The sequence below is a fragment of the Myxine glutinosa genome, chromosome 3, assembly GCF_964187855.1.
Source record: "Myxine glutinosa chromosome 3, kmMyxGlut1.1, whole genome shotgun sequence".
In the NCBI taxonomy this organism is placed as follows: Eukaryota; Metazoa; Chordata; class Myxini; order Myxiniformes; family Myxinidae; genus Myxine; species Myxine glutinosa.
The window spans coordinates 73,951,456-73,977,503 of record NC_136263.1 but is presented as its reverse complement, the minus strand read 5'-3'; the positions used below and the strand labels follow the sequence as shown (position 1 = coordinate 73,977,503).

Here is a 26,048-nt window from a genome sequence, read left to right as displayed (position 1 = left end):
TCAAATGTGGTTTTTGTTTCTTTTAAAGGTCACAGTAACAAAATCTAGAATAATTTCAACATAATTCTAATGAACTTTTGGTTCTAAGACATCTTGAAAAGTAAGTTCACCCCCACAAAAAAAATATTCCATATTAAATGCCAAGTCTGTATTTATATAATAATAATAATTGGCCTTTCACTCATTCACCGCAGGCAGGTTGGTGGTCTTTCTGTCTTCTACCGACTCCTCTCTGGCCTAGCTCCCCCAGCTCTGTCTGTGCTCTGTCCTGCAAATATTCCTGCGGGTCGCACAAGATCTGCCAGCAAACTTCTTATAGTGAAACTGCCAAAATCAAGACTCTCTGCTCACCTTCACTCTTTCATTCCTCTTTTCTCCTGCCTCTGGAACAAACTCCCTCACGCTCTTCAATCCCACTCCTCCCTCCAGGTCTTTTAAACAGCTGTTCACCACAATCTCTTATCTTCCCCCATCCAAAACCTTGATCTTTTCTACCCATGTTAATTCACCCCAGATCCACTTTTTTGAAATACCGACTTCTTTCCTGGAAGTCCGAGCAGTGTCCATGTGTTTTATACCTCTCCCCCCCCCCCCCACCCCCCTTCCCATACCTCCCCCCCCTAAACCCCCACCAAGCCCTCTCCCTCCCACAGATCTCCCGATGTCCCTGTTCTCGACTGTTGTACTTGTGTGCTTCCCTATCTCTCCCCATCTTGTCTCCCACTCACTTTATCATGTTTTATGTGTCAATTTGTTTTTTTGTGATTAATGTTAGCTCTTACACGAGCCTCAATCTTGTACACAAAAAAATAATAATTAAAAAAAAGGTGGCTAGGATTATAAATAAATTAAACCATCTCATAAATGAAAACAAGACTCAGTCATGGGTGAAAGATGTGTATATATAATATTTACATACATATATCAAAATAGTGGTCTTCACTCCCACTCCTTTATTGACACCCCTCTCACCCGCCACCTCTCTCCCACCCCCAAGCCTCCCCAGAGTTAATAGATTGGATGAATGACTGGTGTTGATGTAGTGCAAGTAAGATAGGCCAAAATGGTTCCTCCTTTGTAAAAGTGCCTTGTATGAGGCAAGGGCAACAAACCTCCACTGGCCATTTTCTTGGTGGATTTTGTCAGCATTGGTTTCTTCTTCTTTGGACTTTTGTACTTCTTCATTGGAGTTTTTTCCTGACACACAAGGTTCTCCTGGCACTCCTTAGCTGTGTTGGCCAAGCTGGCCACCTTCTCCCAGTTTTCCGGCACATTTGTGGGCACTGCCTGCACACCTCTGACAAGATCAACATAAAATAATGTATAAGTTGCTACATGTCTACACAGTAGTGTTGGTTGTAGTACTAGTCATGGTTGTAGCAGTAGTAGTAGTAGCAGTAGTAGTAGTAGCAGTAGTGGTAGTGAGATCTATGATTTTTTTTTTTTTTTTCCAAAAGAAAAAGGCACATCCAACCAAGTAAATTGGAAAACTGGAAAACTGGAAAGAAAATAAATATATTTTTGGGAGAGATTGATGCAGCGGTCCGTTGCCTATACACCACCCGGGTCAAACGTTTTGTGTGATTGAAAAAAAAATTAAAAAATTTCCAGAGGTTTGGATTAATTTGAAACAATTTTACTGAATAATTATGTTTTCTCCCCGAGGAGAGTGGATGTGTGTGGAGGTCTAAAAATAATCATGGACACCAAGACTAAGCACTGAAAAAAGAAATGACTGGGCTAATCTCTTCAAAATTGTGCATACAGTCGTGGCCAAAAATATTGGCACCTTTGCACTTTTTTCAAATAATGCAACATTTCTTCCAGAAAATTGTTGAAAATTAAAAAATATTTTGGTATCCACATATGTATTTCTTTGGTTTGCAGTGGAACAAAACCAAAAATGCTGAAAAAATAACTAAATCTTAGCTTATTCCACACAACAACAACATGCATTTTAAGGCCATTTTCCCTGCTAGAGCGGGGTTTAGCCTTGCGGACCCCATGACAATCTTCTCCATTTTGCCCTATTTTCTGCATCTCTCCTTGTTAACCCCCTTGCCCGCATTTCTTCTTCTACCATCTTTAGCCAAGTCTTTCTCGGTCTTCCCCGTCCTCTACTTCCTTCTACATTCATTTCCATCACTCTTCTTAACCAGTCACTTTCATCCTTCCTCAACACATGACCAAACCATCTCAAACAGCATCAATCACAGGCTCTATTCCCATCATCTTTCGCAATTCATCATTTGTCTTCCTCTCTCTCAACGATACTCCGCACATCCACCGAACCAGTCGCATTTCCACCCTTTCCAGCCTTCTTTGCTGCTCTACGTTCATTACCCATGTCTCGCTCCCATAAATCATAACACTTCTCACACATGCAGCAGACACCTTTCCCTTCAGCTTCAACGACACTCCCCTCCTCATCAGCACGCCACTCAGTTCCCGAAACTTCTTCCATGCACATCTCACTCTGGCAACCGTTGCCGAGTCCGATCCACCTTCTCCATTCAGCATGTCTCCGAGGGAGCAAAATGTTTTCACACCTTCCAGCTTCACGCCGTCTCCAAGATCCAACTCAACATTTCCTCCATCTGCCACTCCCTCTGTGTACAACTTACACTTGAATGTAGCTGCCACACTGGTTAATGACCCTCTTAGACCACTGCATTTTTGATGAACCCACTCAGCGCATATTGTACATTTAATGGAGTTCACTCCGACACCCTTCCTGCACACAGCACATGGCCACTTCCCAGTTCTTTCCACCTCACCACATGCTTTACCACATGCCATCACCTTTGTCTTTGCGATATTCACCTTCAGACCTTTTGTCTCCATACATTCCTTCCATTTGTTCATCTTTTCCTTCAGTCCATCCATACTTTCCGCAATCAACACCAGATCATCTGCATACAACAACTCCCACGGTAAACCCTCCATTACGTTCTGAGCCAGCACCTCCATCACAGCTACAAATAGTAATGGACTTAGTACCGACCCCTGATGCACTCCCACCTTCACCTCAAACTCACCACTGTTCCCGTCCTTCGTCCTTACAGCTGTGCGCACTCTTCTATACATTGCCATCACTACTTTGATCAACCATTCCTCCACTCCTAACTTCCTCAATGCCCATGTCAATACTTCGCGTGGAACCCTGTCGAATGCTTTCTCCAGATCAACAAACCAAAGAAACAACTTCTTCCTCTTCTCCATGTTCTTCTCCTGCAACTGCCTCACAATAAAGAGCGCGTCTGTCGTTCCTCCTCCTGGCATAAATCCAAACTGCATTTCGTCGACCTTCACCTTCTTCCTTATCCTCCTCTCCAACACCCTTTCCAATACCTTCATTCCATGCTCCAATAACTTTATCGCTCGGTACGAGCCACACTCCAGAGGGTCACCTTTCCCCTTATATAGAGGGACGAGGGTACTCAGTTCCCAATCCACTGGAATGCGGCCTTCTATCAAAACCAGATTGCAGATCTCTGTCATTCTCTTCACACCCCAATTTCCCGCTGCCTTCAACATATCTCCCACAACTCCCTCCCGTCGGCCCTCCCGCTTTTCTACCCTTCATTGCTTTTATCGCTTCCTCAACTTCCTTCTCAGTTATCTTCGCTGCCGGTCCTAAAACTGGGTTACTCTCTATGTTGCCATCCCATTCATTCTCTGTATTCAACAGCATTTCCATATATCTTTTCCATCTTCCTTTAATTCCATCTGGGTCCACAACGATTTGTCCCACTTCATCCTTCAAGCAAATCACCCCCCATCACATCACACCTCTCTTTCGCTATCTCCTTTGCAATCCTGAATACCGCTCTCTGACCCTCTTCCAAATTCAAGCGTTCTACGAACATTTTCCTACATGCCTCCTGCGCCTTTGCTACCTCTTTTTTTGCAGCCTTCTTGGCTGCCTTATAACTTTCATGCTCTGCTTTTTCTGCTCCCGTTCCCTTCGCCTACTGCTACTCCTTGAACTTCTTCCTCTTCTCGTCAATCCTCTTTCCAACTTCATCATCCCACCACCATGTTTCCGAGTGCCTCGGTGGTCCTTTTGTCCATCCACATACCTCACCAACGGCTCCCAACAGACTATCTTTCATTGACATCCAACCACTTTCAAGCTCAACCACATCATCCTCTACCCAACTCAGCCTATCTTTTAATGCCTCCCTTACTGTCACCTCTTTCAACCTCAACACCTTCATTCTCGGTTGGTACTTCACACGCCGAGCTCTCCTCGCACCTTTCACGCTTATGTTGCAGACAACCAAGTGGTGCTGTAAAACAGCCTACTCCCCCGGGATCACCTTTGTGTCCCGGAGGTGCCCCCTATCTCGCCTACGCACCATCAGGTAATCAACGGTTGTCGTCAACCCACCTGACGTGTATGTAACAAGCTTATTATCCTCTTTCTAGAACTCAGTTTTACAAATCAACAAATCAGCTCCTTCAGCAAACTCCAAAATCCTTTCACCTTCTCCTACCAGATGAATGATGAAGACAAATGATGAATTGCGAAAGATGATGGGAATATTGCCTGTGATTGATGCTGTGAAGAGGAACAGGTTGAGATGGTTTGGTCATGTATTGAGGAAGGATGAAAGTGACTGGTTGAGAAGAGTGATGGAAGTTAATGTAGAAGGAAGTAGAGGACGGGGAAGACCGAGAAAGACTTGGCTAAAGATGGTGGAAGAAGAAATGTGGGCAAGGGGGTTAACAAGGAGAGATGCAGAAAATAGGGCAAAATGGAGAAGATTGTCATGGGGACCGCAAGGCTAACCCCCGCTCTAGCAGGGAACATGGCCTTAAAATGCATGTTGTGTTGTTGTTGTTCTCCATTTCTCACATCATATCCGTCAAAACCGTCCATACTCCTTCCCACATGTCCATTTAGGTCTCCTCATACCACAACAACTTCCTCATATTTCACGTTTTCCATCAGCTTCTCTATCGCACACCAGAACTTGTCCTTCTCTTCATCGCTCCGACCAACCTGCGGAGCATATCCCGAGATGACGTTCACCAAGAGCTTTCCAATCATCATTTTCACCATCATCAACCTATCACTCACTCTCGTCACACTCACCACACTGTCTACAAACTCCTCAGAAAACAGGACACCAACACCATTCACGCCCTCTGGGCAGCCTTGCCACAGAAACTTGTATTTCTGTCCCTGCCTACCCTTCACCATTCTCACACCACTTCCCCTTCCATCTCGTCTCTTGCACACAACATATTTCCACTCTTCTTCTGATCAATACTTCCACCACTTCTCCTGATCTCCCTGTCATTGTCCCTACATTCCATGTCCCAAACCTCAGAAACTGATCTCCACTTCAGCCTGTACCCTGCCCATATGTAGTTGTAATTGTCATGGTTCTCTTTTTGAGGCAATGTTTTTATGGCCGGATGCCCTTCCTGGCACCAACCCACTTCGTCGCCTCTTACGACAGGCAGGGATACGGTGTACCTATTCTAAACCAGGGTACACACCGGGATATTCCACACAGAAATCATAAAATGGCCCAGACAATATTATTGGCACCTTTGAGAAGTTGATCGAAATAATTAGATTTCAAGCAGTTGATTCTCCTTTACTTTGGAATTGAACTCACCTGTTGTGAGTTGCAGGTGCCTGCAATATAAAAATCACTCATTCAACCAGTTTGAATAGAGAAAAGGAGTCATTCTGCTGTTTTGTATCACTGAGTGTACTGCAATGAGCATGGACAAAAGAAAGAAAACCAGAGAATTGTCTGAAGAGGTCAGACACAATATTGTAGCCAAGCATGGACAATCTCAAGGCTACAAGTCCATCTCCAGAGACCTTGATGTTCCTGTGTCCACCATACGCAATGCTATTAGGATGTTTAAGGCCCATGGCATTGTAAACAACCTCACTGGATGTGGCCGCAAGAGAAAAGTTGATTGAACATTGCAGCGAAGGATTGTTCGAATGGTGGAGAAAGCACCTCAATCTACTGCCAAACAGATTCAAGCTGACCTTCAGACACAAGGTACGACAGTTTCAACTCCCACCATACGTCGCCGACTAAATGAAAGGGGGTTCTATGGTAGGAGACCTAGGAGAACTGCTGAAAAAGAGACGTAAGAAAGCCCGATTGGAGTTTGACAAAACACACGTGAACAAGCCAAAATCCTTCTGGGAGAATGTCCCGTGGACAGATGAGACCAAATTAGAGCTTTTTGGTAAAGCACATCATCTCTATGTTTACAGAAAACAAAATGAATCCTTCAAAGAAAAGAACACCTTCCCTACAGTCAAACATGGAGGAGGTTCAGTGATGTTTTGGGGTTGCTGTGCTGCCTCTGGCACTGGGTGCTTTGAATGTGTACATGGCATCATGAAATCAGGAGATTACCAAGGCATTTTGGAGCGCAATGTTCAACCCAGTGTCAGAAAGCTAGGTCTCCGTCGAAGGTCATGGGTCTTGCAGCAGGACAATGACCCCAAACACACTTCAAAAAGCACCCAGGAATGGTTCAAGACGAAACGCTGGACTGTTCTAAAGTGGCCAGCAATGAGTCCAGATCTAAATCCCAATGAGGACACCTGTGGGAGATCTGAAAACAGCAGTTGGGAGAAGGCACCCTTCAAATCTGGGAGAACTGGCGCAGTTTGCACAAGAAGAGTGGGCCAAACTGCCGGTAGAGAGGTGTAGGAAGCTCATTCATGGCTACAGGAAGCGCATGATGGCAGTTATTTTGTTCAAAGGCTGTGCTACCAAATATAAATCAGGGGTGTCAATAATTTTATCAATGCCATTTCTTTTTATTTTCTGATTTAAAAGGATATATTAAGTTCTGAATCAAAAACGAAGGTTCTGTAATATTAACAGTGAAATAAAGAATTGTGGAGACCAATTCCTTTTGGAAGTTTCAACTTATTTTTAGAGAAAATTGTGAGTTATTTGAAAAAGGTGGAAGGGTGCCAATATTTTTGGCCACGACTGTACATGCTGGGGATACCTGGGGTTCCACCTTCCCGCTATGAGGAAATTCTCTTTATGTATGTGTGTATACATTTGAAAATCATCAAAAAACTGGAGGACTGTGATCAGAGATCACTGATGGTTCCTGGTACAGTCAACTCGTAATATTAGCCAACAACAACAACAACAACATGCATTTTAAGGCCATTTTCCCTGCTAGAGCGGGGGTTAGCCTTGCGGTCCCCATGACAATCTTCTCCATCTTGCCCTATTTTCTGCATCTCTCCTTGTTAACCCCCTTGCCCGCATTTCTTCTTCCACCATCTTCAGCCAAGTCTTTCTCGGTCTTCCCCGTCCTCTACTTCCTTTGACATTCATTTCCATCACTCTTCTCAACCAGTCACTTTCATCCTTCCTCAACACATGACCAAACCATCTCAACCTGTTCGTCTTCACAGCATCAATCACAGGCTCTATTCCCATCATTTTTCGCAATTCATTCATTCATTCATTCATATTCTCTCAACGATACTCCGCACATCCATCGAACCATTCGCATTTCCACCCTTTCCAACCTTCATTGCTGCTCTACGTTCATTACCCATGTCTCGCTCCCATAAATCATAGCACTTCTCACACATGCAGCATACACCTTTCCCTTCAGCTTCAACGACACTCCCCTCCTCATCAGCACGCCACTCAGTTCCCGAAACTTCTTCCATGGACATCTCACTCTCGCAACCGTTGCCGAGTCTGATCCACCTTCTCCATTCAGCATGTCTCCGAGGTAGCAAAATGTTTTCACACCTTCCAGCTTCAAGCCGTCTCCAAGATCCAACTCAACATTTCCTCCATCTGCAGCTCCCTCTGTGCACACCTTACATTTGAATGTAGCTGCCACACTGGTTAATGACCCTCTCAGACCACTACATTTTTGATGAACCCACTGAGCGCACATTGTACATTGAATGGAGTTCACTCCGACACCCTTCCTGCACACAGCACAGGGCCACTTCCCAGTTCTTTCCACCTCACCACATGCTTTACCACTTGCCATCACCTTCGTCTTTCCGATATTCACCTTCAGACCTTTTGTCTCCATACATTCCTTCCACTTGTTCATCTCTTCCTTCAGTCCATCCATACTTTCTGCAATCAACACCAGATCATCTGCATACAACTCCCACGGTAAACCCTCCTTTACGTTCTGAGCCAGCACCTCCATCACAGCTACAAATAGTAGTGGACTTAGTACCGACCCCTGATGCACTGCCACCTTCACCTCAAACTCACCACTGTTCCCGTCCTTCGTCCTTACAGCTGTGCGCGCTCTTTTGTACATTGCCATCACTACTCTGATCAACCATTCCTCCACTCCTAACTTCCTCATTGCCCATGTCAATACTTTGCGTGGAACCCTATCGAATGCTTTCTCCAGATCAACAAACCCAAGAAACAACTTCTTCCTCTTCTCAATGTACTACTCCTGCAACTGCCTCACAATAAAAAGCACGTCTGTCGTTCCTCTTCCTGGCATAAATCCAAACTGCATTTCGTCGATCTTCACTTTCTTCCTCATCCTCCTCTCAAACACCGTTTCCAATACTTTCATTCCATGCTCCAATAACTTTATCGCTCGGTACGAGCCACACTCTAGAAGGTCAATATTAGCCAATTAATTGATAGCAATTGAAATTCTGCCTCATAATGAAAACAAACGAACGTTTTTTTTCTCCATAAAGTTGGACATCATATACAAGACTAAAAACACTTAATGCCTCCTTGCAGGAACCATAATAATTAAATAATGGCAAAAATAAATAATTTATAAAAATATATGAAGTACAGTTATTGAAAATTGAAAAAAAAAAGTTTTTAATGTAAAATAATTAAACAATGAAAAATAAAAAATGAAAAATTCACACAACTGAAAAAAATTAAATAATTGTAAATTAGAGGGGAAAATGAAAAATTTACATATTAAAACATGAATTAATGGAAAATATTCGACCAGTGGGACACAATGACTAAATAGTTAATGCCTCCATCATCTTCAAAAACAGCTGGCCCAATCTCCACCAGATTTTTCATACATGCTAGGGCTTCCCAGGTTTAGGTCAATTTATTGCCTTTCCCCCACACCTCCCAAAAAAAAAAATCCTCCCCCCTCCCTGCCCCCAATAAAGAAATTATTTATATGTATGTGTGCAAGTTAGAAAATCAAAGAAAAAAACCGGCTGCGCCAATCTCCGTCAAAGTTTGCAGACATGCTGGCGGCACCATGGGTCAGGTCATGGCCACAACCCACTGCCCCCCACCACAAGGAAATTCTCTATGTGCATGTGTGTACGTGTTAAAAATCATAAACAAAAAACAAACTATAATGGCACTCTTCGACATCACGACGTTATACCGATATGCGTCAGCCCACATTATCACATCATTATACATACTTGTACCAAGTGTGATTTAAATCCCTTCAGCTGTTCTCAACTATCATATTTTTACCTGACATAACCTCTGACCTTTGTTTGATCTTTGATGCCGAAATCATCAGTTCGTCCTTGCATCATAAGGTAACAAAAGGTGAAAATTTTGAAAGGGAGTGTAGACTTTCTATAGGTACTATATGTCCTGGGGGGATGATTTTTTCAGAATATTTTTGAAGAAATTCTTTTTTTTTTCTACTTCAATCTTCAACTTAAATTGCTTATAAAAATGTAATATCACGAATATTACAAATGCATTCGTGCAAAATAAATGTTTGTATTTTGATTGATGTAAATCATGACAACACAGCAACTCACTTATCCTCAGTTAAAACAAGCCCGTCTCTATAGCGACGTGTGGTGAGGTGTTTTGAATCGCACAGTGCAAGTTGTTTTGAAGTACGTGGAGGTGAGGTAATTTTAATAACGTGGCAGGTACGTTGTGGTATTTTACTCAGGTGGATAAGTGAGTATCCACCTGAGTAAAACCCAGTTGGTTGGTCCAGACCAGTTTGTGGTGTTTTTAATAACGTGGAGGTCATGTGGAGCTGAAGTATTTTTTAATATATTGTTGTGGATATGAGAATGTTTTTTTATTTTATTGTTGTGGTAAAATGTTGTTGTAAAAGGTTGTTGTAAAATATCACCCCTCCTCCCTCCGTTTGTGGTTGTATAAAGGTCAAAGGGCGTTCCCGTAGTTAGTCCATAAAACATACATGCAGGACACGATATATCTTTTTTGACAGTTATATCCTTATTATGTGTATTAGTGTAAGGCTGTGTCTTCCATTAATTGAAATACTCCATTGCACCAGTGAAAGAGAATAGATCCCCTTTCCTTCCCATCCCCAAAACCTCCATTTCCATATTACATCCCCTCTCGTCACTGCTGAGCCCTCGATTCCCAATCACCTCCCCTCCAATAACCGCCATTGACCATGTGCTTTGAGTCGGAGAAGAAAGGCGTGTCTCCACCTCGTCAGAGGGGAGGAGGGGCGTGCCCGCCCGTCGTCATCCAGGGCGGAGCCCGAGGGTCACGCGACCAACCAGGGCCGAGGTGAGCACCCCGATGGGCGTGTCCAAAACGCCGGCGGCGTAATCGCTGCAGGCGCTATAAAAGGCGCAAACGGAAGTGAGGAGCGAGTTGGTCGGAGATGCACTCTGACTTGGTCGCAGAGAGTTGGTCACAGAGAGTTGGTCTGAGTCGGTTGCCAGAGGAGGGTCAGTGGTTGCGTTGGTTGCGGTGGTAAGGAGTCGGTGGTCAGTTGGTTGCGGTGAGGAGTCGGTGGTGAGGAGTGAGTGAACCAAGAAGGAGTTGAGGGTTTGGACCAGACGAGTGGGAGAAGGCCTGGCAAAGCACGCGACGTACACGGCAGCCAAAACAGCAGCCAAAAACAGCAGCCAAAACAGCAGCGTGGGGCCTGGCCTGAACGGCGGCTGCTAAACGCGCCGGTTGTGCTGCGGGACCCCTTTGGACCTCCCTCTCCCTCCAGCCATCCACCTCCTGCTTTTCCACCCTTCTTGTGGACGTGAGTTTGTTCTGTTTGTTCTGTCCTGGGAATAAGTTAAGTCTGTAGATAAGCTAGTATTTGCACTGTGTCACCTGCGTCTTATGTGTTGTAAATAAAACTTGATTGCTCCTTTTTGCTTGTGTGTGTAAATAATAAACCCCATTACTCATCTGTACGTATTCTCGTTTTATTCCTTTTTCCTCTTGCATTGCGTCGTTTTTGTCTTTTCCCTCATTGAGCAGCTGTGGTGCGATACGGCCAAGGTTCTGGGTGAATCGGGTGAGTCAGGGATCCTGTTAGGTCGCGGCAATACCACCGCTCGGTAAATAACATCTTAAACCGCGATCAGTAACAATTGGTGTCAGGAGTGGGATTCGAGGCCCGAACCAAATTTTTAAAACGAATAGAGAAAAAAAAAATTTGGTCAAAATTACGAGCTGCCGAAATTTGTTTTTTTTTTTTAAAGAAAAACCCGAATTTTGAAATCGCGCCATGGCTGGTCAAGGCGACGGGATGCCGGTGGGAGAGATAGAGGGGTTAGGAGTAACCCAGGATCAAATGGAGGGGAGCAATGAGGAGGCGGTTGAGGGGGTATCAGGCGCACAAGATGGCGTCCTCGCGCACGTGGGTGTAGCGGCACCAAATTTTGCCGCGCCCGCGACCGCAGCAGCGCCGCTGGTGGATTTGAACCTTTTTATGATGCAAATGAAGGCCCTTATGGAAAAGAATAGTGAGCAATTGGGAGACCAAATTAGAGGTTTGAAAAGCAGTATGGGAGAAATGGGGGGCCAAATAGGAGAGATGGGGGGCCAAATGGGGGTAATGAGGGACGAAGTGAGGGGTACCGGTGAGAAGTTAGACAATAATTTTGAGGGGTTAGACAAAGGGATAAAAGAGGTAAAGAATGGGTTAACGGGGGTGGAAAACAGAATGGCTGCCCAGGAGAATCAGTTAGAGGGGGTGAAAAATGGGTTAATGGGGTTAGAAAATAGGATGGAGGACAAATTGTGGGAAATAGGGGAACAATCTGCCAGGGAAATCAAACGAATGGGGAACCAGATAGAGGAGGTGCAAATCGGGTTAGAAAGTAAACTGGATGCTCAGAGGGATGAATTGGGACAGATGAGGGTGGCATCTACAAAAGAGATGGAGGAAATACGACGAGGGGTAAGTGAGGAGGTTTCGGGGCTACGCGAGGAGGTAAAGCGAGGTGAGAAGCGTATGGAGAAAGAGGTGAGAAATAATACGGCAAAGTTACAAGGGGGCATAGAGGGTCTGACGGAGGAGGTGGAACAGCTGACGGAGGGACAAAAAGAACTAGTGGAGCAGGTTCAAAAGAACACTGCGGTACTAGGAGGGTTAAAGGCGACACAAAAAGAAATAAAAAACGAATTAATAGCGACACAGAAGCAATGTCAGATGGTACGTGAGGAACTGACAATGAGGGTGGACGAGGTGACAGAGATAATGGAGACAAAGGACCGGCAGGTGAGGATGCACATAGAGACGGTCACGGTAGCCTTAGAGGACGAACTTGAGGAGACGCACCGAGAAATAAAAGAGGTTAAACAAAAATTAGAGGAAGTGGAAGAAGAGGTGAGTGAAATTAAGAAGGGACGAACAGAAACTAAAAGAGAAATCCAGGAGGAGGTGATGGAATATGTGCAAGGTCGGTGCTCAACTCATGATGAGGTGCTCACTAACCGAATAAAGAGTTTGCAGGTGGCAAAGGAGGTGCGGAGACGATGTACGGAGGTGAGTGGCAATGTATATGATGTGAGGAAAGCTTCAGTCGGCTTGGGGATTGGTTTGGATCCGGGTGTTCGTGAGAGGCCGTTGGTGAAGTGTGCGACAGGTCAGGTGTGCGAAAAAAGAGGTGTGCGAGAATGTCCGACCATGGGGTGTGTGAGGAAAAAGTGCACGCCGAGGAGTGAGTGTGCCGTCAAGAGTGAGTTGGTCGAAGCGCGTGTGCGAGGGGGCACAGGGAAGCGCGGTGTGGTGAGTGTTACGGAGGAAGTAACGAAAAAGTGTGCGCAAGAGGATGCGCGAGAAAGGTGTGTAACGGACGGGTGCATGGGGAAAGCGCATGCTGTCAAGAGTAAGGGAGAATGCATGCCTGTGGTGAGTGTTACAGAGGGTGTAACGGGACAATGTGCGGAAGAGTGTGCGCGAGAAAGGTGTGTAACGGACAGGTGCATGAGGAAAGAGTGCGCTGTCGAGAGTAAGGGTGAGTGCGTTGTCAAGAGTAGTGGTGAGAGTAGTGAGAGTGACAAGGAGCGTGAGTTGGTTGTGACAGGTGAGCGAGGATGTACACCTGGAATGGAAGGATGCACACCTGGAATGGTAGAGCGTGAGTGGGAATGCACGCTGGAATTGGTCGTGAGGCACGTGGTGGGGTGTGCGAGTGAAAGCACACCTGTGATGGTCACAGAGGAGGTGACCGAGGAAGGGGCGCGAAGAGGTGTGTTGGTGAGGTGTGCAAGCGACGAATGTGTGCCAAGGTGTTCGGTGGTCAGGTGTGTGACCAAGGCTGTGAGCGGAATGAGTGTACCGAGGTGTGTAAGGAAAGGTACGAGGAGAATGGGAACAGCTGCATGTATGAGCAAGAAAGGGGTAGCGTATGCTTGTAAGAATCCAGGTGAAGCGTCGACGGTAACCGGGTTAGAGGTTAGAACGACTTATAGCCGAATCGGGCCCTCGGTGCGCGTCGGGCAGCTTCGCGTGCCGCGAGGACCAGCGGGGATCCGAACCACGGCGGTTTCGAAAGGACCGCCGTGCGCGATCCACGCTGGGCCTCGCGTGGAACGGCCGCGTCCGGGCTCCACTAGGCGGAGCGGGCAGCCCGATAGGACGGGTCGTCATGGTGACCACTTTCTATTGAGACGTGCTGGCAGGTCGAGATCGGGACATTGGATGGCTCCACGCCGAGGTGGTGCGTGGGATCTCGGCCCGGGTAAGCCCCCGCCCCTGCCCCGAATGCGGGACGCATCCAGCCGCCGGCACAAAAGAAGCCGCGTTCATTGCTCGGCTGTACGAAGCCGGGCTGTAGACGTGAATTGGCGCACCGAGAGGATGTAATAAGTAGACGGATGATGATGGTAGTGATGTGATACGAAATTTATAATAGTGGGTAGAATTGGCAGTAAATGGCAAATTGTTGATTGTTGGATTTGGACGAGCGAAATTGGTAGTGAGAGACCCCCGATGTGGTGGGATGGCAAATCCACCATCCCTCACAGTGGGTCAAATGCGCTATAGCTTATGGGGTGTATGGCAGTGAAAACTAGCCCGGGTGGGTTAGGTTATATTGTAGGGATCTAGCGAAGATGACATTAGGTAACGTTAAGATTAGTTAGTGACTGATACCTGTAGTGGGGACGCAGGTAGTTTCGTGTGGATGATAATGACGTGGGAGCGCAATAGTTTAAAGGGACGACTGGGAAGCGCAAGTTTCAGAGGGGAGTAGTTAGCTGAGATGATGCCGTGTGTGTGAAGATTGAACAGGTGAGAATTGAACAGGTGTGATTGCACAGGTGTGCAACTGAACAGGTGTGTGGAGCAGTGTATGAGTGAGTAATGGTGATGTGTGTTGTGTTGACCAACTGGTCCAGGAAGAGGAGGAGGGTGCAGGTGGCACCAGGTAGGATTGCACAGGTGTGCAACGACAGGTGAATGAAGGACAGGTGTATGGAATAAATGGTATGGAGTATAGGAATGGATGGTCGTGGAGTGAGTATGGTGGAAATTGTGGAGTGGAGTGGATGGTGCGAAGGTGTGAATGGGGGAAGAGTGGACCCCCATCACGGATACCCGGGGCGGGTAGTGTAAGTGTTAGGTAGAGGGTATAGGTAAATTGTGGTTGGATATTGGCATCTGTGGTGCGGGTGACAGAATGGTATTTGGATGGGTGCATTAGTGTTGTGGAAATGGCTGGGCGTGTAGCCTGTTAGTGTGTGTAGTTGGTTGGGCACTCCACCACTGTGAGGATGTCGGCCAGGTGAGGCCGCAGGTGGGCTCTGGGAGCCGGTAGTTGTGGATGGGGCCCGAGGATCCGGAGGACGGACCCGGGTAGCCCAGTGCCAGAGGGCACCAGGGGGTGACAGAGCCAGGAGAGGGCCTGCCCCAGTTAGTTAGGTTAGGGTGAGGAGCTAGGTAAGCTCGGGTGGCAACTACAGTGGTGGAGGTGTGCAGGTGGGTAGACCTGCTGGGAGAGCTAGACGTCGCAGCCCAGAAATTGTGCGAGCGCACCGGGGGATGAATCGGGGGAGTGAGACCCCAAATTGAGAAGCACCACAGTTTGGTCAATGGGAATTGGTTTTTAGAACCCATAGTGTAAGTTGGCCAATGGATTGGCAGGGAGAGACCCCGGGTAGTGTAAAGTGTGTTAAAGTCATTTAGAGGATAGTTAGGATGAAGGATCTCCTCGCACCATCTGCATCCACTCACCTGAGGTGACAGGTACTCTGCACCATGCCATGTTTTATTATTTTTACTGTGCAAATGTTTGGATTGTGAGACGCATCATGATGTGGGTGTGACATTGTGCGTAATTCCATCTCTGCCTCCTTATGAGGATTGATGATGAATTTGGTGATGGCAAATTTTGAAGTAGAGGGATTGTGGAGACGAATTTGATATAGGGGAAATATGGGGAAGACGTGACAGTAGTGACGAATTTGTAAATGTGTAGATTTTTGTACATATGGGGTAAGGGCAAGGGTAGGGTAGGTGACAGGGGGGTGACGTACGGTAGGGACGAGCTTTCTCACTTCGCCCTCCGTATGCATTTCGCCTTGCATTGCCTTATTGATGTGTACCCTTGTGACCTTACCCCTCGCTCAATTGTCTTTCCCCTTTTGTCTCCCACATGACCTGTGCGCCGTTGGGCGCCGAGGGGAGCGTGCGTGGGTCGGCCATTGTGCGCCCGAAATTCCCAGAACCAGCTGTCTGCATCGATGCACCACATTATGGACCACATGCCTGTGGCCGAGCACCACTTATGGACCCCATGGGTTGGGGCATGGCCCCTCTGCTGGAACCGGCCATGAGGGCCCGAAATCTTGCTGGCGGACCTTGGCTACAGGGCACCGATGCCCCACAGGTGAACCACACATAGTCGGCCCTGTGGGCCATAAATAAAGCAAATAAAAAGGACACATTGGGCACACTTTATTGAAAATAGGCCGCCAGTAAGCAAAGCAAAAGAATGACAACATCTGGAAGACCAAATAATAATAACCAGCAGAGGGAGCCGAAGAGCAAGAGATCACCTGCAGGGTTAGGGGTTGTTGATTTTATTTTTATGGAACACTGATGAACTATGGTGACTGCACCGATTGGTGCTTGGGTGTGTATTGGTGCGTTTTTGGGTGCTTTAATGGTGCGTCGATGCAGAGCAGACTGTCTCCCCCCCAGAAAGAACAATCACAGGTCCTGGGTTAGCTTTGTAAATAAAAGCAGAGTCATTGTAAATAATGCTTCCCACCGTCAGTGTATAGTTTGAAGACCATTCCGCAATTCGGTTAACTGTGGGCGTAAGTCTGTTAGGCAGGGTGCAATGGAGCAGCGGGACACATTTATTTATGTTTTAAAACTGTCGCACTCAGGGTCAGGTTAAAAGTAGAGGGAACTACACCTACGTGCCACACTAAGGTAAAAGTTATAGGCCCGGGACGTGCCTAAGGGGAGGAGGGTGCAGTGTTGTGGATATGAGAATGTTTTTTTATTTTATTGTTGTGGTAAAATGTTGTTGTAAAAGGTTGTTGTAAAATATCACCCCTCCTCCCTCCGTTTGTGGTTGTATAAAGGTCAAAGGGCGTTCCCGTAGTTAGTCCATAAAACATACATGCAGGACACGATATATCTTTTTTGACAGTTATATCCTTATTATGTGTATTAGTGTAAGGCTGTGTCTTCCATTAATTGAAATACTCCATTGCACCAGTGAAAGAGAATAGATCCCCTTTCCTTCCTATCCCCAAAACCTCCATTTCCATATTACATCCCCTCTCGTCACTGCTGAGCCCTCGATTCCCAATCACCTCCCCTCCAATAACCGCCATTGACCATGTGCTTTGAGTCGGAGAAGAAAGGCGTGTCTCCACCTCGTCAGAGGGGAGGAGGGGCGTGCCCGCCCGTCATCATCCAGGGCGGAGCCCGAGGGTCACGCGACCAACCAGGGCCGAGGTGAGCACCCCGATGGGCGTGTCCAAAACGCCGGCGGCGTAATCGCTGGAGGCGCTATAAAAGGCGCAAACGGAAGTGAGGAGTGAGTTGGTCGGAGATGCACTCTGAGTTGGTCGCAGAGAGTTGGTCACAGAGAGTTGGTCTGAGTCGGTTGCCAGAGGAGGGTCAGTGGTTGCGTTGGTTGCGGTGGTAAGGAGTCGGTGGTCAGTTGGTTGCGGTGAGGAGTCGGTGGTGAGGAGTGAGTGAACCAAGAAGGAGTTGAGGGTTTGGACCAGACGAGTGGGAGAAGGCCTGGCAAAGCACGCGACGTACACGGCAGCCAAAACAGCAGCCAAAAACAGCAGCCAAAACAGCAGCGTGGGGCCTGGCCTGAACGGCGGCTGCTAAACGCGCCGGTTGTGCTGCGGGACCCCTTTGGACCTCCCTCTCCCTCCAGCCATCCACCTCCTGCTTTTCCACCCTTCTTGTGGACGTGAGTTTGTTCTGTTTGTTCTGTCCTGGGAATAAGTTAAGTCTGTAGATAAGCTAGTATTTGCACTGTGTCACCTGCGTCTTATGTGTTGTAAATAAAACTTGATTGCTCCTTTTTGCTTGTGTGTGTAAATAATAAACCCCATTACTCGTCTGTACGTATTCTCGTTTTATTCCTTTTTCCTCTTGCATTGCGTCGTTTTTGTCTTTTCCCTCATTGAGCAGCTGTGGTGCGATACGGCCAAGGTTCTGGGTGAATCGGGTGAGTCAGGGATCCTGTTAGGTCGCGGCAATACCACCGCTCGGTAAATAACATCTTAAACCGCGATCAGTAACAATATGTATACATCTGCGCAGTGTCTGTCACGTCACTGAACTACTCCCTCAAACGTTTATGAAATTGTACCAAACTTTCGGTCTGCACACACCCCTCTCTTGTGTCTGTCCCAAAAGGCATTTATTTTTAATTATTGAAAAAAAAAAAATTCTTTCAAATTAAATCTTCAACCTTATAAAAATGTATTATCACCGATACTAAAATAGATTTGTACAAAAGAAATGTTTGCATTATTATTGGTGTAAATCATGACAACACAACAACTCACGTACGGTCCCTATCTCAGTTTAAAAAGCTCGTGCCTCTGTAGTGACGTGATGAGGCGAGCTTTACAAGCCCAGCCACACGAGCGTGTGTGTACTTCATTTTATTTTGTATACAGAGTCGAGGCTCGTGTAAGAACTAACACATTACACACGAGAACATGCACAGACCCATAAAGCATACAATACATAAAGGGAGCGGGAGACAATAGGTGAAGAGAGGAAAACATATACACGCACAACAACAGTAGAGAACAGGGACGTCGGTAGATCTGTGGAAGGGAGAGGGCCGGTGGGGATGGATGGGGGAAGATAAAAAATGGTGTATATATATATATACATATGCATACACATATATATGTTTGTCAGAGACAGAAACATTGGTGCAGAGGCAGTATCGCTTACTTGTTCAACACCTTCAGCTCTTTCTGTGTCCAAGGAACGACCTGCTCTTGGTCGCCTTTTGCAGAGTCTTGTTGAACATCAGCATGATCTTGTTTGTCATCTTCATTTAACACAATTCGTGAACATTTATTCACGAGGCGCTGCTTGCGTATGCGTCTTCCGACTGCTCTTTGTCCTCGACTTGTATGATCCTGTGCTTTAAATGCCTGTCTCCTTCCATGCGAAAGGAACAAAAGAAATGGATTGTGAACTGCTCGGCAGTCCTCTGCTCACACAGCGCAATTATGCAGATGTAACAGCAGAGACAGAGATAACCCAGCATGTATGGAAGCCGGATGGGCCAGATAGAATACCATGTACAAAGACTTGTGAGCATTGATATGGGGAAATTACCACAACAAATAAATGTGAGCAATTTAAAGAGTTTTCTCATTACCGCCACCACCAAAGTTGGATGGAGGTTATGTTTTCACCCCTGTCTGTCTGTCTGTGAACAAGATATCTCAAACAGTTGTGGACGGATTCGGACGAAATTTGGCAGAGAGGTAGCGTATGTGACAAGGAGGAAATGATTAGATTTTGGTGAAGATCCAGATTCGGATCCGGCTACTATAATTTTTTCAGTGATTCTTCACCATTGGGAGATAGGGTCAAAAACGATACATAGCAGGATAGCTCAAAAAGTTGTGGAAAGATTTGGATGAAACTGGGTGAAGAGGTTGTGTGTGTGACAAGGATGAATCGATTCAATATTGGTGAAGATCCGATTCCGGATTCGGCTCGTAGAATTTTTTCAGTGATTCTTCACCATTGGGAGATAGGGCCAAAACGATATATAGCAGGATATCTCAAAAAGTTGTGGACGGACTTGGATGAAACTTGGTGAAGAGGTTGTGTGTGTGACAAGGATGAATCGATTCGATTTTGGTGAAGATCTGAATATGGATTCGGATATGAGAATTATTTGATTTTTTAAAGTGATTCTTCACCATTGAGAGATGGGGCTAAAACCAACATATAGCATGATATCTCAAAAAGTTATAGATGAATTTGGACGAAACTTGGTGGACAGGTTGTGTGTGTGACAAGGAAGAATTGATTCAATATTGGTGAAGATCCGGATCCAGATTCGGCTAGAAGAATTTTTAAAGTGATTCTTCAGCATTGAGAGATCGGGCCCAAACGATACATAGCAGGAGATCTCAAAAAAGTTGTGTACCGATGATTTTGATTAAATGTGATTCTGTATTGTGATTTTCTGGTCTACTCTGAGATACAAAACGTAAACTGTTCACCTGGTGGAGGTATGCTCTCTACTGAGCGCCGTTCTAGTTTGAAGCAGAGATAATCACATGTACATTACAGGGTCTAACACCATAACCAAGCCAAATTCATAAAATGAACAGACGGACAAGCCATCGTTTGGGACAAAGCACTTGGTCAAGTAATGCAGGTGATTAAACAGGCTTGAAAATAAGATGGAGGTGCTAAACCCTTCTACCCCACCTCCAATCCAAAATTATTATTTTCCTGAACACAGAGGAATAGAATAATTGGACTGGTGACATTTTATGACGAGACAAGGTAGGCAATCACATATTTCGACTGTGTACGTCTATTAATTACAATTGCGTACTGTTGGAGTATAGCTTTCGACCCTTTAGACTGCTGAGACCCTTTAGACCTATGAAGACCCTTTAAATCCCAAAATACCCTGAAGACACCAAGACCCTGAAAGATCACGAAGCCCCAAAAGACCCTTAAAGTCCCTGAAAGACCCTTAAAGTCCCCGAAAGACCCTTACAGTCCCCGAAAGACCCTTAAAGACCACGAAGACACAAAAGACCCTAAAATACCCTAAAGACCTAAACTATCTCAAAAATCCAAAAGACCATGAAGACCACAAATACCCTTAAAGACCCAAAAGACCCAAAATACACCAAAGACACAAAATACCTAAAATACCCCAAAGACCCAAAATACCACGAAGCACCAAATACACTAAAGACCCTTAAAGACCTAGAGGACAAAAAAGACCCTGAACACACAAAGAACCTGAAGATGCAAATTACCCCAAAGACCCAAAAGGCCCCCAGAGGACTGATAAGACCCATAAGACCCTTAAAGACCGAGATGACCCAATAGACCCTGAAAGGCCATGAAGACCCAAAATACCCCAAATACCCTTAAAGACCCAGAGGACCAAAAAGACCCTTAAAGACCCAGAGGACCATAAAGACCCCAAATACTCCTAAAGGACACAGTAGACCATTAAAGACCACGAAGAGCCTTTACACCCCAAATACCCATAAGAGGCTTTAGACCCATTATTAGACCAGCTTGGACCCTTGACCATTTAGAGCTTTAGACTACTTGGACCTTTTTATATTACAAATAAATTACAAATAAATAATATCACCAATATTACAAATAAATGTATACAAAAAAATGTTTGTAATATGATTGGTGTAAATCATGACAACACAGCAACTCACGTACAATCATTATCCCAGTTAAAACAAGCCCGTGCCTCTGTAGCGACGCGTGGTGAGGCGAGAGTAGCAAGACGATCCACACTAGTACCGGTATTTAAAATAATCCCAAACTTACTTTGCCACCAGCAATAAACTGTTGCTCCCAAGTCATGTCCCACACAAGTACCATTATTTGTGTGAGTGACAGTTCCTCATAGCGACTTAACATGCAGAATTTGACCAGCCCCGGATTCTGAGAAACCCAGGACACCCGATAGGTAAAATACACGAATACCAACAAGAAAATTGAGCACCATGCTTATAAAGTCAATCTGATATCTGAAACAGCTTGAGATACCGCTACCTTGACAACTACATATATTTATAAGGACACTAAAAAGATCCAACAAGCTATTACCAATGATGAAAGTCATTTTCAGCAGCCGACAGCAACAGGAGCAAGAGAAAGATCCAGACTTAGTGCTGATCATTTCAGTCAATTAATTATACACTGTTGATGTTTCTCACTAAGGAAAGAAACACTTATTTGTATTGGGCACAAGGAGATATACTGTGGGTATAGACCGATCCGACGGAGGGTTCAATGGATGGGCGCCCTCTATAGACGCCGCCATAGTTGGGAGGCGTCCGCTTCATTCGGCCTGCTCTCCAGCGTTCAGATTACATGCAGTTACCGGTCTCAGTTCACTTTGCCGAAAGAATATCGATACAAAATATATTTGTTTGTTAGATTCATCGGAGAAGATGGAATCGTGGACGATACGACCGGTCCACTGAGCTATACGACCGGTGAGGAGCCGGTGTGGCGGCCCGCGCGAACGGACGGAGGCCCAGTCGGGTCTGCCAGACGAGTCGTGACCCTAGTGATCAAGGAACTTGGGGCTCGGCAGCGGCCACTCGGGGCCTAGCCGTAGTTGCCAGAGGTGGCCGGCCCAGGCGGAGGTGGACTCTGAGGGAAGAATCCATGCAGGGCGGCTGTGGTAAGGCCGCCAAGACCTGGCCGTATGGAGGAGTCGATGAAGGGACAGGCACTTAGTCGGGTCGGTCAGAGGAGTCGTTATCATAGTGGTCGAGAAACTCGGGGCTAAGGCGGAAGGGTGCTCGGCATGGCATAGCATAGGGTACGCGGTTGCTAACAAAATAGGTTTGGTGCAGGTAGAAGTGGAAACCGGGTACCCCCAGGTGCCAGGTGCCAGGTGCCTTCAGGGCGGCATGGCCGTGTGCCTTCGGCGCCCCGCGATATCGCCGAAAACGGGGTTTGTATCGTGTGCCTTCAGGTGCCAGGTGTCCACGACCGCTCCACACGTATAGAGAAACACTTGAGAACGATTATCACTGACACTTTTCATGTACGATCGCGATGATAGTTGTGCTGGCGCAGCCAGCTGGAGTTAAGTTTGGATCGGGACGCCTCCCATTAATGGCAGACGAAAGAGCGCCGCCTGTCGGCGAAGGGGGCACGATCGTCCTTATTGGATCGGTCTATAGTTGGTGGGTTGATTAGCGTCCATTGCAAACTTCTCCCCCATCGGACATGATGGACCTCTCCAGTTGCCGTTTTGGGTGGCTTAATGTGGATAAGGACTCCGGCATGTCGCTCGATCGACCTTGGACGTACCAATTTGAGCTAGGTAAATGTGCGAATAGGCTCTTGATCAGGCTCGGTGTGTTTAGGCCGATTAGTTGCTGTGGCCGCCGTAACACTGGTGTCAGGAGTGGAATTGGGATCTGAGTAGCGGGAAACCGCTTCCTCAAATGGCAACTTTGGAGTTGTTCCGTTCATGGGCAAAATTTGAGCGCAAGGTTTGGCACCAATTATTTATTTATTTATTTTTAAATATGGAAGGTCGTATTGGCTCAAATCAGGAGCGGGCCATTGGACCGACACCACTGTAGCCCCAGTTGTAAGGGAAGTGGAAGGACCACTCGAGGGCACAGTGGAATGCCTCCCCTACCAGGTAGCCCTGAATGCTGTTAGCCCAGAAGCAGCAGCAGACCCTGTCGCCAGGAACCATGAAGTTGAGCTTGTTAATGACCATGTTTCAAAACCTGGGAGCCTCGCTGGGGGGGAATGAGGGCTGTTTAGGAAGAGTTGGTGGGGGATATAAAAGTTGGCCAGGCCACGCAGACCAGTGCCATGGCACCGGGCACGGGATTGGGCAGATTGGGCAGCTGACAGATAAAACTGATAAAATTGAGGCCGGCCATTACAGGTTGGTAGTGTCCTTGGCTGGTGTGCGGGACATGCAGTGGGAAATGACGGTCACGCTTAGGGCTGCCAAAGCAGAAGAGCGTGGGCTGAGATTACAAACAGAGCAAGAACAGAGTGAAATAAAAACAGAGGGAGAGAAGAATAAATGACAGAGGGAGAAGCAAGTCCAGTTAATGGAGGCGTGGGCAGAGACTCTTCCCGGGGGGTGTATGTGCCCGAATGTGTGTGAGGTGAAGTGGAGTTCACACGGGAACTGCCCAATCCAGTGCCTGGTGCCATGGCACGGATCTGCGTAGTTGAAGTCGAACGGCCGGCATGCGCAGCGTGCATCGCAGTGCGTGCGCGCAGAGCTGCCAACACTTGAGACTGAAGGTGGGGTTGAGAATGAGGGTGTAAGTGTGGTGAGCGAGGTGAGCATGGCACACATGTGCAAGGTGCCCAGAATGGACATAGGGGAGGAAGGAGGACGAATGCCACCGGGGGAATCGCTGTTAGAGATAGACTGGTTAGGAATTGTACCAGGATGACTCCACACTGGGTTAGAGAGTACAGTCGTTGAGCTGAGGGAGAAGACGGCTGTGCCACATTGGGGAGCACTCACACATGCAGGTTGCCGGAGCATGGTTAGGCATGGCAGGTCATGCTCTCTCCGGGTCTTGTGGAAGACCTGGGGTGCTAAAAGAAAATGGCGCAAGGTGTGTGTGCCGTTTGGCCCCTGTAAGCCTTACAGAAAAGGAGGGAGACATAAGGTAAATTGTGGGGGCAGAGATGTGTCATCCACGAGCCCTATATAAAGCGGGAGGAGACATGAGGAAATTATTTGCGGTGCCGCCCGCAGGGTAGGGTCTCCGAGATGGATAGAGACAGGTCTCGTGTGGGCCCCGTGGAAAATGGACAGCAGCAATGGATATGGAGACCGTGACCGCAGGTCTCTGTGGGGGTCCCACAGAGTCCCAGAGGCAGAGACAAACATAGACAGGTCAACAGAGACACTGGTAATGGAGGGATTAGAAGACTTTAAATTTATGTTTTTAAATTGAATGAAAAGTGAATTGTCTATTATAAAGGCTTAAATTGCAGATGGTTGGATGAGGATTTTGATTTAAGGGCTTCTCAGAGAAAATGTGTTCCTCTTCCTCTCTCCTCTTGTCTCAAAGGGATTATGGATGAATAGGGGAATATATGTTGTGATGAGAGATGGATGTGATTGAGCTGTGTGAGCCTAAATCTATAGTGATTGTTGATCGAGTGACATGGTGCGAAGTGGGTATGTATGTGTTTATGAAGAGGAAGCTGCTGCAGGCCCTTGTCCCTGCCATGACGCTACCTGCACCTCTACCAGCCAGCCTGAGCCACCAGTGAGCCATGCTTTGTACGCTGTTTGACCGTAGAATGGCCTGGATTGAGAGATGTTAGGTTGGAACAGAGGCCCTAGATGTTTGAGGTCCACACAGTTAGGGGCAGTGGGCGAAGAGCTGCTGATAGCATGTAGCGAAGAGGAAAGGAGCAAGGAGAGGGTGCAGGGTAGGGGGAAGCCTTGTGGGGAGGAGGCAAAGCCAAGAGCACCAGATCTGCATTCAAACCTCAAACAAAAATCTAATTAGCTTAATCTTTTTACCAACCCAACACCTCTGCCAAATTTTGTTGTAATCCATCCACAACTTTTTGAGATATCGTGCTCTATATCGTTTTTAGCCCTATCTCTCACCGCTGAAGAATCACTGAAAGAATTCTAGTATCTCGATCTTTACCAAAATCTAATCAATTCGGCCTTGACACACAACCAACTTGCCCATCAAATTTTGTCCAAATACATCCATAACATTTTGCGAAATCATGCTCACAGACAAAATAAACAAAAAAACAAACAGACAGGAGTGAAAACATAACCTCCATACATCTTAGGTGGCAGTGGAAAAAATACAACAACAGGCATTTTAAGGCCATTTTCCCTGCAAGAGCAGGGACCCCATGACAATCTTCTCCATTTTGCCCTATTTCCTGCATCTCTCCTTGTTAATCCCCTTGCCCGCATTTCTTCTTCGACCATCTTTAGCCGTCTTTCTCGGTCTTCCCCGTCCTCTACTTCCTTCTACATTCATTTCCATCACTCTTCTCAACCAGTCACTTTCATCCTTCCTCAACACATGACCAAACTGTTAAAGTGAAGTCTGTTCACAATTGTATTCTGTCGAAACTGTATTTATCTTTCGGTGTGTGAAGTTATAGTGTGCACCTTGGAAGTTTCTCGGTGTTTATCTTTCATAAATTAATCGCATGTTTGCCGCGTCGCGAGCAAGGCCTTTGCCGCGTTGCGAGCGATTTGAAATCGAAATTAAGTAATTGTTCCCATTTGTATTTTCGTTATAACTGTATTTATTTTATGGTGTGTGTACGTATATTGTGTCCCGAGGAAGATTTTCGGTGCAAATCTTTAATACCTGTATTGAAAATCGTGTTAATTCGTGTCGTGTCTTGAGGCCTTGTACAGTGTACAACCTTGAGGCTTTGTTTTTCTCTCAGCGGTCTGTCGTTTTGTGCTCCAATAACTTTCGTTCTCTGTTTTCCCAGTCTTTTCACCCCAAAGCCTACTTCCTTGTGTAAATCTCAACTCAAAAAAAACAAAAAAAAAACATTTCCTTCTCTGTTCTTATTCTTTGTTCTCATTCGTTTATTCATTCTTATTCGTTCGTTGGTTCTTCGACCAC

The 26,048-nt window shown here is 46.4% G+C and overlaps 1 protein-coding gene across 4 annotated transcripts in view; it reads right to left on the bottom strand.

Moving 5' to 3' along the window:
- MIS18BP1 (MIS18 binding protein 1) overlaps positions 1–26,048 on the bottom strand; it is a 173,976-nt gene that overhangs the window by 53,976 nt on the left and 93,952 nt on the right. For all 4 annotated transcript variants that reach the window (XM_068110579.2, XM_068110581.2, XM_068110580.2 and 1 more), the window contains 2 exons: positions 18,634–18,846; positions 1,113–1,297 (listed from right to left, as the gene is read on the bottom strand). In XM_068110579.2, coding sequence (XP_067966680.2) covers positions 1,113–1,297; positions 18,634–18,846 — 398 coding nt within the window. The remainder of the gene's footprint in view (positions 1–1,112; positions 1,298–18,633; positions 18,847–26,048) is intronic.